The 14,211-nt window shown below is 44.3% G+C and overlaps 1 protein-coding gene across 2 annotated transcripts in view; it reads left to right on the forward strand.

Annotated features, from left to right (window-relative positions):
- The window catches only part of UBE2L6 (ubiquitin conjugating enzyme E2 L6), a 19,406-nt gene continuing 5,195 nt past the window's right edge, over positions 1 to 14,211 (forward strand). Inside the window, exons 1-4 of one of the 2 annotated variants that reach the window (XM_071218004.1) lie at positions 354 to 483; positions 4,097 to 4,192; positions 4,394 to 4,499; positions 11,835 to 12,021. In XM_071218004.1, coding sequence (XP_071074105.1) covers positions 4,152 to 4,192; positions 4,394 to 4,499; positions 11,835 to 12,021 — 334 coding nt within the window. In that variant the 5' untranslated portion in view covers positions 354 to 483; positions 4,097 to 4,151. Of the gene's footprint in view, positions 484 to 4,096; positions 4,193 to 4,393; positions 4,500 to 11,834; positions 12,022 to 14,211 lie in introns of both variants that reach the window. The other variant, XM_004471030.5, reaches the window with a different exon arrangement.

The raw sequence follows: 14,211 nt of genomic DNA on the forward strand, positions 1-14,211 counted from the left end.
ACTTAGAGCGAGAATGTATTTGGGATGGCGGAGAGGCTTGACGGAGAGACAGGAGCTCCCGGTGCGAGGTCCCGCAGCAGAGCTGGGACCAGAACCCGGATGGGCGGACCCACGCCCTGCGCCCCGGCGCGCGCTGCCCGGTGCACAGCGCCCCCCAGCGGGACCCAGGGATCAGGCTCCGCCGCGCGCTCCGTGGCCCGCTAGTGTTTCCCGGCTAAGAGCATGAGATCCCGGAATCCCAGCCCACAGCACCAGGGCCGGGGCCTCCCCTCCGCGGCCTCCTAGGTTTCCGCGGAGCCCGGGGCAGCGGGTCTACACCGCCTCCGCGCCGGCGCCCGGGGGCGGCTCGTGGGCGGGGCTCGCGGAGGTGGAGTTCCCCCGGGCGGGGCGCGTCTAGACCTCCGGCCTGTGAGACTTCTGGCTGGTGACCGCGGGTGCCCCACACTCGGCCCCGAGATGACGGCGAGCAAGCGGGTGGCGAAGGTAACGGCGAGCGGGATGATCCCGTTCCCAGCGCGTCCCTCGCCCTCCTCCTGCCCTCCTCCCTCTCTCTATCCCTTCCCTGGCTCTCGCAGCGCGTTTGTTGGTCTGGGTACCCGGGCTCTGCCTGAATCTCTGTCATCCGCGCCTCCCTCCCCAGAGGAGGAGAGGATCTGCGAGAAGCGGCCGGAGCTGAGGCTTGGGGGTGGTGGTCATGCGGGACGGGGGTGTCGCTGGCTTCTGGAGCTCGGCCCAGCCGGGGGTGGGGGTGGGGTGCCGAGCCCACAGCAGGCTCCCCCAAGCTGGTTTCAGTTTCACTTCTGCCAGAAACTTGAGGAAACAGTTGCGTGCGTGCCAGGTGCAGGCAGAGGTGGTTCCTTGGCCTCTTCCTGGTATGGCGGAGGAGAGGGAGCACTGTGGACAGAAATAAAAAGGGGCTCGGTCCTTCCCTTGGACTAGCCCATGGCCTGCCCCTTGGATTGCTGTCGACCTTACTAAAGTCCAGGGAAGCCTGGGGTGCTAACTAGGAGTCCCGGGCAAAGTTTCTTGGGCGTTCCTGGGAGGAAAAGATGCCAGAGGGACCTCGAAGGCCTCCAGGAGATGGTGGTATGCATTCAGTCATTCGTTCCACAAATGTTGAGTGCCTACTATGTGCTGGCCCTCTTCTGCGAGGTAGGGAGGCAGAGATGAACAAGGCAGACAAAAATCCCTGTTCTTGGAGAGCTTTCATTCTAATCAGGGACGCAATTTGAGACGCGGTCTGGAAGGACGAAGTGGGGTTCCCCCATGAGGTGGAAAAATCCGGGATGTGTAATCAGGAGATGGAGATAGATGGGGGAGGAAACGCAATCCTTGTGAAGAGGGTCTGGCACCCCCATCACCCCGCAGGCTTTGAGTCTCTCAGAAGTGTCCGTCCAGTCTGCAGAGGAGAGGGACAGGCTTGAGGGGCGTACAGGTAGGTACCGGCTTCTCTTATCCTTGGAGAAGAAGATGCTGTACCCAGAGCAGGCTCAGCCAGGAAGAACTGAAATCTGCAAGTTGGCTGGAGGTTCTTTCAGCCAAGTGGCAAAGAGATGGGAGCCAGTATTTATTGCACTAATTCTTGTGGCAACCACATAGGATAAGTAATAGTACCCTGGCTTTGCAGATATGGAAATAAGGCTCAGAGAGAGGAAGTCTTTTGTCCAGCATCACTAGTAAGGAAGTGGTAGGGCTGGAGTTGAGCCAGACTGCAGGCTTTTTCAGTGACTTCCGTACTTTCAATTTCTATTTCTTTAAGTCAGGTGATTTCCTAACAAGCCCCAGGAAAGAACTGTGCATTATAGCTTGGTTTCACCATCTCCAAGCTTTGGGAAAATTTTGGCAGAACTCATTTATAAAATACATAAAGTCCTAAATGTTCCCAGTTGTAGTAAAGTCAGGAAAGTGTCCATTCCAGGGCTTCTCCGTTCCATCTTGACCTTCATTCTTGCCAAGGAGTCACAGATGACACTGGAACCAGGACTTGTAGTAGCAGATCCTCCTTCTAGTTTGGGGTAAAAGATCAGTGGCTTCTGTATAGAAGGCGCCAGGAGCAGTTTGTTGGTATGAAGAGATGCAGGATGATTGAGAGATAGGAGGAAGGGGGCAGGGTATGTTTATCTGTTGGGAGGGAGGGGGACAGAGAAAGTTCAGGTGGAGCACAGGGTTAAAGGATCCCTCCTAACTCTGGGCTGGGTTTGGGAGCTCTCTGCCTTGTGTAAACCAGGATTTCTCAGTCTTATCACTATTGACATTTGGGCCAAATAATTCCTCATGGGGGGAGACCCTCCTGTGCATTTAGGATGTTTAGCAGGCTTCCTGTCCTCTACACACAGGATGCCGGTTGCAGCAGCCCCCACATCCCATTACGATGAACAAAAATGCCTCCAGACATTGGCAAATGTCCTCTGTGGGGTAAAAAAATTTTTGTTGTAAACTGCTGGTTTACAACCACTAGGTATACCAGAGGAATATGACCTGACCATGAATATATTTTTATCTTTTTTTAAAAAAAGGTTTTGTAGTTGCATAGGACAGACCCCAAAAAGATTCCTTGGTTAAATATGTTTAAGACGTATTGCATGCTATGGGTTCATGTCTTGGAGGTTCAAGACCCGTGATAACATATAAAAGGCTTTGCAATAAAGAGACTGGTTTAGGTCAGTGTTTCCCAAACTTACTTGGCCATGGAGCCCTTTTCCTGTAATAGCTATTAACCTTCCATGGGATGTCCTGTACACATTTGCCCTCACTGGGCCCTCTGCCTTTGGGTCCTGCCCCTTCTCTGCATGATGGACTCCTATTTAATCTACATGGCCCGCCTCACAGCCTGCAGCCTCTGTGACACCTCCTGCTCCCCTGACCTCTCCCTCCCCTTTATGTATCCACACATAATTGCATTCCTGTTTCCTTCATTACTCCATTGAAGTTCTTAAGGGCTGGGCTCTGTTTTAGACAGGTATCAATCGAGGATGCTCGGTAAATGGCGGTTGAGAATTCAGTGATGTCCAGGTGATTGGGTCACATTTCTGGGAGAGTGAATCTCTCCTTGCCTCTGTGTTTCTTTGTTTGGCATGCAGAGTTCTCTACTCTGGTCTACCTGAGTTGTTTTCCTTCCCCAGCCCTGGTCGGGTGGAGTGGCAGGGATGGGGCGATGTTTTTGCCACCTGCTCTGCCATGAGCACTGAACAACTCTTGTCCTGTGAGCACTCAGCAGATACCTCTGGAAGGGAGGAGAAAGGAGATTAGGGCCTAGTGGCTTTCTAGGACGAGGGCAAGAGGACAGTTTCAGTTTGCTAAAGGCTGCTGGGAGTAATATACCAGAAATGGGTTGGCTTTTATAATGGGAATTTATCAGGTTGAAGGCTTACAGTTTTAAGACTGAGAAAATGTCCAAATCAAGGCATCAGGCAAAGCTCTCTCCCCGAAGGTTGGCTGCTGGCAATCCTGGAGGCCTGACATGTGGCAAGGCGCATGGCGGTGTGAACTCATCTCTCCCCCCTCCTTCGGCCTTGTTGCTAGTTCTACTTTGGGCTGCTTCATCTATGGTGTTTCTCTCTCCCGGGTTTGTTGATTTCACCTCCTGAAGGCTTTTCTCTGTTGCTGCGACTTTTTATTCCTCTGTTTATAAAGGACAAAAGGAAGAGGATCAAGACCCGTCCTGGGTCATGCCCTACTGAAGTGATCTAATTAAATAGCCCTTAACTGATTTAATTCAAGGTTCACTATAGGTTCAATTTAAGAATTTTCTGGGGTCCACATAAAAGACTCAAACCAACACAAGGATACAGGTTAAGTACCTTGATTTTAGGAGAAAAGGTTCTTAAGAGAGTTTTCTCTCAAGTTTTAGTATCTGGGAGAAGTGATCTGGGTCTTCTTTGTCCCTCATACCTGCAGAGTTGTGCTGAGGCTAAAATCAGATAATTCTCTTAAGGCACTTAGCAGCATGTCTGATGCCTACTAAGTGCTCATTAAATGGGGCTCTGGCTTGGTGGGCTTCTGCCCTCTGCTCTGTCCTACTCTGCACTTGGAACAGCTTGCTGCTGCTGGGGCCAGGGAAGACAGGCCAACTGCCCACTCACTGTGCCCCCCGCAGGAGTTGGAGGATCTCCAGAGGGCACCTCCCCGGTACCTGCGGAACCTCTTCAGCGATGACGCCAATGTCCTGGTGTGGCATGCACTTCTCCTGCCCGTGAGTGTCTGTGGGATTGCAGTTTGGGATTGGGGGAGGCTTGGGCCAGGGGACTGGACAAGAATTGTCCCTGCCTTTGCTGGAAATGATCGTTGGTGGAGGGGTCTCCATCTGGATGGATAGCTTCTGAGGTCCAGGTAGACTGCTGAAGAGGCTGAAGGCCGTTAGCATCGGTGGACAGTACTTTCCTCCACCATGTAGCCATCAAGCCCAGCCACCAAGCCCACCAGCAGTCACCCCTTCAGCAGACAAACAGCATAAAAAGAGAAAAGAAAAAAAGGAAAAGAAAAACTCCCTTTGTCAACAGGTAAGGGGAAACCTCCAAGTTCCCACAGTTGATAGAATTTGCTCCCCAAAACCTAAAATGTATTTTTTCTTTTTAAAAAAATATAATTTATCTTGAAGTAATTTCAAACTTGCTGGACAGCTGCAAAAATAATATGAACCCAATAAAGAGAACTACAGCCTACCTATGTCCAGATACCCATACCCACCAATTTTAACATTTGGCACATTTCCCATACCAACCTATCTTTTTACCCATCGGTCTATCTATCTATTTTCTGAGCATTTGAGAGTAGATTGCATACATACACGTAGTATTTCCATGTATAATTCCTAAGAACAAGGATAGTTAATCGTTTTTTTTATCATTCAATAACTTTTTTTTTATTAGAGCAGTTGTAGATTTACAGAAAAATCTTATAGAAAGTACTTTTCATATACCCTCCTCTCACATTCAGTTTTCTCTATTATTAACATTTTTGTATTAGTGTGGTAACTTTATTACAATTGCTGGAACAGTGTTACTATAATTACACTATTAATTGTAGCCCACAGTCTACATTACATTAAGGTTCACTCTGTGTTGTACAGTCCTTTGTGGTTTTTTTGTTTGTTTGTTTTCTGGTAACTTATATACAACCTAAAATTTCCCATTTTATCTACTTTCAAATACACAATTCAGTGATATTTCAAATACACAATTCAGTGGTGTATTTGCCTCACACAGTTGTGCCTATATCACCATCATCCATAAAACTTTTCCATCACCCCAAACAAAAACTCTGTACCAATTAAACATTAATTCCCCATTCCCCACTCACTCAGCCTCTGGTAACCTGTATTCTAGTTTCTGACTTTGTGAATTTGCATATTCTGCTTGTTTCATGTAAGTGAAATCATACAATTTTGTACTTTTGTGTCTGACTTATTTCAATCAACATGATGTCTTCAGGGCTCATCCATGTTGGAGCATGCATCAGAACTTTATTCCTTTTTATAGCCAAATAATATTCCATTGAATATATATACTACATTTCATCCATTCATGGGTTGATAGACACTTGGGTTGCTTCTACCTTCTGGCAAGTATGAATATGCCTCTTTTAATGTCGGTGTGCCAATATCTGTTTGAGTCCATGCTTTCCATTCTTTTGTATATATACCCAGAAGTTGAATTGCTGGGTCATGTGGTAATTCTATATTTAACTTTTGAGGAATCACCAAACTGTTTTCCACAGTGGCTGCACCATTTTACATTCCCACCTACAACATACAAATGTTCCTATTTCTCCATATCCTTGTCAGCACTTGTTATTCTCCATGTTTTTAATAATGGCCATTGTAGTAGGTGTGAAATGGTATCTCACTGAGGTTTTGATTTGCCTTTCCCTAATAGCTAATGATGTTGAGCATCTTTTCAGTTGTTTATTGGAATTTGTGTATATATATATATTTTTCAAGTCTTTCACTTATTTTTAATTGGTCTGTTTGTTGTTGAGTTGTAGGAGTTCTTCATGTATTCTGGATATTAACGCTTATTGTATATATGGTCTCCAAACATTTTCTCCCATTCTGTAGGTTGTTTTTTTACTTTCTTGATAAAGTCCTTTGATGGACAAAAGTTTTTAATTTTGATGAAGTCCCATTTATCACTTTTTTCTTTGTTGCTTGTGCTTTTGGCATAGTCTTAAGAACCCATTGCCTAGTATATCCTGAAGATGTTTCTCTCTATTTTTTTCTAGGAGCTTTACAGTGTTGTTTCCTATATTTAGGTCTTTGATCTATTTTGAATTAATTTTTGTATTTGATGTGAGGTAAGAGTCCACCTTCTTCTTCTTTTTTTTTTTGCATATGGCTATCCAGTTCTCCTGGTATCATAGTTGAAGAGACTATACTTTCCCCACCAGTTAGACTTCACACCCTTGTCAAAAGTCAGTTGGCCATATGTGTGAGGGTTGGTTTTTATTTTAAGTATTTGAAAGCTTGTATAACTCAGATTTATTGATTTCCTGATTTAATGTAGACTTTGTCTTTTTTATTAAAAATCTTTTAAAAAACATTTTTTTTTTGGTGGTTTATTGCCGTAAACCTGTAGACAATCAGTCTATCAGTCTCTACTTGTAGGAGAAACTACTAACCGTCTTTTAATGATCTACAAGTAAAGGCACTGAGATTTTAAACAGTAGTGCTCCCTGGCTACTAAATGTATTATCTCTTTGTAAGTGATTGTTTTGATAAAACCATGCTTATTTCCCCTTATCTTTATTTAAATTTTATTTCTCTTTAAAAGTGCACATAGTTATGAAAATTTTTAATTAGACAAACACTTAGAACAAGTATAAATAAAAGACACTTGGGACTACTCATGTATTTTAGGTTTTTATGAAAATTTGTGAGGGGATATTGCTGCTTTAAAAAGGAATAAAGTGATCAAAATAGATCTCAGTTCTTTTTTTAAAAAAGCAATATAAATTATTCAGCAAGTGTCTAGAAAACTAATCATCAAGTGCTATTGATTCTGTGCTGAGTTAAAAAAAAATGTGTTGGTGGCATGAGGGCTTTTTCATTGAAGGTAAGCCAAAAATAAAAGCTATATTTACAAAAATTTTTTGCTGAGGTTTTTTGGTTTTATTTTCGAGTTTTGAGAGGTCTTCTCCAAAGCTCAAAGACTATTTTGTAAATGCTTTCAATGTTTATACTTAAAGATAACATCAAGTACAAGATTAACATTTGAAATTTTAATTGTTATTTTTAAACAATCAAGGTAGTTGAACAAGTTTGAATTATAAAATCTCTATTCAGATCTACAGCTAAACACTTATGGTTACACACATATCTTATAATTGTAGGTACTTGCTGAATGTATAGCTTGTGTACAACTCCCCCACTAATTTTCCTAAAGAAGGTTTTAATCACATATCTAGGCCAAAATCAATTAGTAAGCAGTATTTTGAAAATGCCTCAAAATAACACGTTGACCGCAGATATTAATGGCCCAGGTACCACTATGTTCTGTTCCATGGAACACTCTGACAATCCATCCTGATATGCTCTGCTGAGCCTAGAATCATTCGTTTGGAATCCTGTGTAGTCTAGCTGGGCTCCAGTTGTTCCCTAATATACATCATTTCAAGAGTACTACTGCAAGACTGATGAAACAGTGAAGACACGGAATGCCAAGAGGGTTGATTTTTGAAACTTCAGTTCAATTCCATTGGTCTATGAGTCTGTCCTTTAGCTAGTATGATGCTATTTTGATTACTGTAGCTTTGTAATAAAGCTACAGAAAATTGGGAAATGTGAGTCCTCCAGATTTGTTCTTTTTCAAGATAGTTTTGGCTATTGGGGCCCCTTACCCTCCCAGATTAATTTGGTGATTGACTTTTCCGTATCTGCCAAGAAGGCTGTTGAAATTTTGATTGAGATTGCATTGAATTTTTATATCATTTGACATCTTAACAATATTTAGTCTTACTTGTTTTATTTTAAAGACTATATTTCTGAAAATTTTTATTCCTTATGACAACAAACATAATTCATCTCTATTCTTGAGTTTTCTTACTTTATTTTTTGATACAATTTTGAGAAAAATCTCCATTTGAAAGTCATATTCCAAGGAACTTATCAGAGATCAAGATCTCTATTTTGTCATTAATTTATTAGGAATGAAGATAATTTCCTTGAGAGATTCATCTATAGGCCTTTGGTTACTTGGAAATAAAAAGTGAAAACATATGAACTTTCAGTTAATCAGAGCTGTTTGGAATGTGAAGGGAACAGTATATCTTATTATTTAGAATTTGGACGTCTTACTAACAATGCAGGTAGCCTAGTTTGTGCCATCTCTTCTCATTCAACTGATGTGTAGTCCAGAGAAATGGAGTAAGAGTTGATAATGTGCTTGAGTCGAGTCAACATTTGAACCTTCTATCAAGTTCCTTGGGCTGCTGGGTTGAAGAGCTCACTTACCTGTCTTGGACTGAGGATACCTTCTCTGGCCCTTGGTGTCATGGGAAAAAGATTCTAGAAGGAACTCCAGGGAATGATTAGATTTCCAGGGAGAACAGTTTTGAGATGATGAACATGAAGCGGGGAGGAGCAGGTCAGAAGGAAAATCTAGGAAAGGTCACGTTTAGGAAATAGAATGAAATCAGAAGGCCCCCAAGGATTGGAGTGACTGACATGAGGAGGTGTGCCCCAGGACTAGCCAAAGACCTTTCAGCCAAACAGGTCCTGAAGAAGCATGCTTATTGGGAAGAATCCTAGGGCTGGGAGGCCAAAACTTGACAGAATAACCAACCAGTGGGATCCAAGGGTGCCCAGTGAAGCCATAGAGGAGGGGTGGTCAGCTGTCAGGGGAAGGAGAACAAGGAAAGGTCTGAGCAGACAACTTCCCCCTCAGGCTCATGTTCGATTAACTCCCCTTGTCTCGTGATGGCCATAGAAGTTTACAACTGGATGGACCCTTTGAAGCTAATAGCAAGAGTTCATGTTTATTGAGAATTCCTCTTTGTGGTTATATGGAATCCTCACTTGTCCAAGGTCCCAGCATGAGGCGCTGGACTGGATTTCAGTTTACTCCAGAGTTTTCTCTCTGAGCCACTTCATGAAAGATAGATGGTTTTTTATTTTTATTTTTTTTAATAGCAAACTGTTACATAATTCAGAACTTAGAAGGAACTAGAACTTTTTCAGCAGTCCCTAAGGGGCAGTATGAAGCCCCCTGTTGGATCCAACATCTTCATTTTACAGATGAGGAAACTGAGCCCAGGAGAGGCAGAATGATGTGCTCAAAGCCAGGCCATGGCAGAGCTGGGATGGATCCTCTAGCTCTCAGCACTTTCATTCTGTTACTTTCTTCCTCAGTTAAGACCTGGGAAGCTCTGCAAGTGGCCTCTGTAGACTGGCACACACAGACATGCCCCATCTTTTTCTGAGGCTTCAGCCCTTGGCCTCATCTCCATGAATGGATCCCGGCCTTATCTTTTTTTTTGGGGGGGGGGGGGAACTGGGGATTGAACCTGGGACCTTGTATGTGGGAAGCTGGCACTCAACCACTGAGCCACATAGGCTCCTCTGAGTTTTTTTTTTTTAAAGATGTATTATTTATTTATTTCTCTCCCCTTCCCCCGCCCCCCACACGTTGTCTGCTCTCTGTGTCCATTCGCTGTGTGTTCTATGTCTGCTTGCATTCTTATCAGTGGCACTAGGAATCTGTGTCTCTTTTTGTTGAGTAATCTTGCCGCGTCAGCTCTCCGTGTGTGCGGCACCACTCCTGGGCAGGCTGCACTTTTTTCACACCGGGCAGCTCTCCTTATGGGGTGCACTCCTTGTGCATGGGGCTCCCCTATGCGGGGGACACCCCTGCATGGCACGGAACTCCTTGCACCCATCAACACTGCATGTGGACCAGCTCATCACACGGGTCAGGAGGCCCTGAGTTTGAACCCTGGACCTCCCATGTGGTAGGCAGACAGTTTATCAGTTGAACCAAATATGCATCCCCTGAATTGGGTTTTTAATTTGTTTGCTTGTTTTGGTGTTTTTTTTTTTTTTCAGAGGCACTGGGAACTGAACCTGGGACCTCTCACGTGGGAAGAGGCACTCAACCACTTGAGCCAGTTCTGCTCTTCTTTATCTTATTTATTTATTTATTTTTAAAGATTTATTTATTTATTTAATTTCCCCCCCTCCCCTGGTTGTCTGTTCTTGGTGTCTATTTGTTGCGTCTTGTTTCTTTGTCTGCTTCTGTTGTCGTCAGCGGCACAGGAAGTGTGGGCGGCGCCATTCCTGGGCAGGCTGCACTTTCTTTTCACGCAGGGCGGCTTTCCTCAGGGGCGCACTCCTTGCGCGTGGGGCTCCCCCACGCGGGGGACACCCTTGTGTGGCGCGGCACTCCTTGCGCGCATCAGCACTGCGCATGGCCAGCTGCACACGGGTCGAGGAGGCCCGGGGTTTGAACCGCGGACCTCCCATATGGTAGACGGACGCCCTAACCACTGGGCCAAAGTCCGTTTCCCTTTATCTTATTTTTTGAGACCATAAAAGCTGAGATGGTTTCCTTCTCTGCCAAGGAGTTGCTTCATTTCTTAGACACACCCAAGAACACAGTGTCTTCCATTTTGCCCCCTGCTAAGGAAGAAAACTGTTAAAATTTTGACTCAGTGCTTGACTACTTGTGTGATTCTGGTTATCCTTTCCCCATCCTCTCAACAAAGGTGGTTCTGAAAGGACTTGGAGTTTTGGAATGCCTATAGGCCCCTGTGCTCTGCGTTGGGTTCACTCAGGTTCTGGGGTTCCTGCCTTCCAGGACTAAAGAGTAATGGTCATGTGTAAAGATGTTGAGGCAACAGCACTGGGTATCCATCCCAGCACTGCCCCTTTCAGGCTTTGTGTCCTGGGGCAAGTTACTCACATACATTGAGCTTGAGTTTCCTCATCTGAAAACAGAGATGCTAGTAATTGTGAGCATTTTTAATGCTTCTAATAGCTATCGTACATATGTGTGTGTCAGTTCTTGGCGCTAAGCCTTTGTAATAAATTAACTTGCTTAAACATCACATAAGCCCCGTGAGGAAGTAAGCCCATTATTATCCTCATACTGAAGCACAGAGAGGTTTGGCTCCTTGCCCAGGGCCACACAACTACTGGGTGGCAGAGCTGGCTCAGCCACTACGAGGCTGGCTATGCGGCTGGCTCCAGAGTCTGTGTAAACTCCTGTACTCTGCTTCATGAGCTAATGCATGCCAGCCCCTTAGCACAGGGTGGCACAGAGTAGGTGCTCAGGAAAATCTTTAGTCTTCTAAATCTGGGGGTCTTCTGCTAGCTCCCAGGAGCTCCCAACCCCTCAGCCATTCCAGCCCCTAAGTTCTCATGACTGCTCATTTTATCTCTTCACCACCCCAGTGACAATGTTCTCCTATACTTGTTAACATCTTCCATCAAGAGGATGTTTCCTCCTTCTCCTCTTCCATAACTCTCATAAAGATTTTAAAGCTGGGATGGTCCTTAGTGTTTGTCTTGTGAACTTTCCCCATTTTTCAAATGAGGAAACTGAGGCTCAGAGAAGGGAGGCAGCTTGCCCATGGTTATGCAGCAAAAGCCAGGACCAGATGTTCTGACTCCCATTCCTGTGTTCTTTTGCGATCCCACCCTTCTCCACTTCTGTGGTCAGTTGCTGAATGAATTCAGACCCCATCTGTACACCTGTGATTTTTCCCAGGAGTGGAGCAGAGGATGCCTGGGACCCTGGGGTGGAGGCCAGGAGAGGAAAACCAGAGGAGAGCCCTAGGAGGAAAACAGTCTTCTCAGAGCAGCCATGCCTCCAAGTAAAGCCTGACCCCTTCTCTCTCCACAGGACCAACCACCCTACAACCTGAAGGCCTTCGACCTGTGCATCAGCTTCCCTGCGGATTATCCATTCAAGCCCCCCACGGTGAAATTCATAACCAAGATCTACCACCCCAATGTGGATGAGAACGGACAGGTCTGCCTGCCCATTATCAGCAACGAGAATTGGAAGCCTTGCACCAAGACCTACCAAGGTGGGGCTGGGCAGGGATCAAGACTGGACAGGGGTTACTGATTTGAGGTGAGGAAAGTCCAGAAAGAGGAGACAGAAACTGCAGGTCTCAGCTGAGGCTGCCATCAGATAGACAGGATGACTCCTGAGATCGTGGCTGACCTGCTCCTACCTCTGGGCAGTGGTGACAGGGGGACTTTGCCATGGTTTGCGGGAGAGAGGGGTGGCTTGGCTATCAAAGGAAAGGGCTTGAGATAAGAAGACCTGCTGCTCCATTTGTGGTCCTTGAGCAAGTCCTGTTCTTTCTGGGCCTTGGTGACCAGCAGTGTATTAGTTTCCTAGGGTTGCTATAACAAATTACCATAAACTGGGCGGCTTGAAACCAAAGAATTTATTCTCATGCAGTTCTGGAGGCCAGAAGTCTGTAATCAAGGTGTTGGCAGGGCCATGCTCCCTCTGAAGCCTCTCGGAGATGACCCTTTTTTGCCTTTTCCAACTTCTGGTAGCCCCCGGTGGTCCTTGACTTGGGCCAGTATAACTCCAGCCCTGCCTCTCTTTCACATGACTGTTTTTCTTCTGTGCTGTGTCTTTGTGTCCAGATTTCCCTCTTAAGAGGGCACCAGTCATTGGCTTTGGGTCCATCTTAATCCATTTTGACCTCATCTGAACTTAACTAATGATATCTGCAAAAACCCTCTTTCCAAACAAGGTCACATGCAGAGGTTCTAGGTGGACATGAATTTGGAGAGACACTATTCCAGCCAGTACAAGAGGATTGACCACATAATGATAATAACCATCCCTTAAAGGAGCGCTTTCAGATTGCTAAGAGCTTCACTCAGTGACTCCACTGAATCTCCCCTGGCAAACCTATGAGGTAGTGGTGTCATTAACCCTGTTTTATATCTGAGGACACTTGAGGCATATTAGAGATGACACAATTGCCTAAAGTCACACAGCTGGCAAGTGGCAGAGCTGGGATTTGAAGCCAGGCTTGGCTGACTCTAGGACAGTGCTATCCAACAGAACTTTATGCTCTGTAGTTCCAGTGTCCAATGCCATAGTCACTCGTCTCTTGAGGCAAAATGTGGAACTGAATTTTTCATTGTATTTCATTTTAATTTTCAGTTTCAGCTTAGATGGTCACAGGTGGCTCTTATGTTGTACAGGACAGCATAACTCTAGAGCCTATAGGTTTAGCTAATCTATCTATCCTGCCTCTAGGCCAGCTCAGTTCTTTTATTTTTTAAATTAATTTATTTTTCATTGTTTTAAAAATACACATAACAAAATCATTCTAACCAATTCTTTGACATTGAGTATATTGACAATACTGTGAAACTTTCACCACTATTTATTTCCAGACTATTTTTATCATCCCAAACCCAATGCATACTCATTTGGCAGTAACTCTCCATTCCCCCCTCCCCTTATCCTTGGTAACTTCTCTTCTGCTTTCTGAATTTATTTATATAAGAAAGATTATATAATATTTGCCCTTTTATGTCTTTCTTATTTCATTCAATAAGATGTCTGCAAGTTTCACCCACATTGTAGCATGCCTTCACTTTCATTCCTGATTTTAATATTTATGTCGTTTTCTTTGTCAGTCTGGCCAAAGGTTTGTTGATTTTATTGATCTTTAAAAAAAAACCCAACCCTTGATTTTGTTTATTCTCTCTATTGTTTTTCCATTCTCTATTTCATTTATCTCCGCTCAAATCTTTTCTATTCCCTTCTTAATACCAAATTTGGGGTTAGTTTGCTGTCCTTGTTCTAGTTTCTTTAGGTGTTTTGATTTATGATCTTTTTTCTTTTTTAATGTGGGCATTTAAAGCTGTAAGTTACCTCTGAGCACTTCCATCACTGCATCTCACAACTTTTAGTTTTTTATGTTTTCATTTTCATTCGTCTCAAGGTATTTCCTAATTTCCCCTGTGATTTCTTTGTTGATCCATTGGTTGTTTAATTTCCACATATTGATAACTTTTCCAGTTTTCCTTCTGTTCTTGATTTCTAGCTTTATTCCATTGTGGCCCAAGAAGATACTTTGTATGATTTCAATATTTTAAAATGTATCCAGGTTTGATTTGTGGTCTAACATATGGTCTCTCCTGGAAAATGTTTGATTTGTGGTCTAAGGTATGGTCTCTCCTGGAAAATATTCCATGTGTACATGGCAAGAATGTATATTCTGCTATTGTTGGGTGGA

The sequence above is a fragment of the Dasypus novemcinctus genome, chromosome 10, assembly GCF_030445035.2.
Source record: "Dasypus novemcinctus isolate mDasNov1 chromosome 10, mDasNov1.1.hap2, whole genome shotgun sequence".
NCBI classification, from domain to species: domain Eukaryota; kingdom Metazoa; phylum Chordata; class Mammalia; order Cingulata; family Dasypodidae; genus Dasypus; species Dasypus novemcinctus.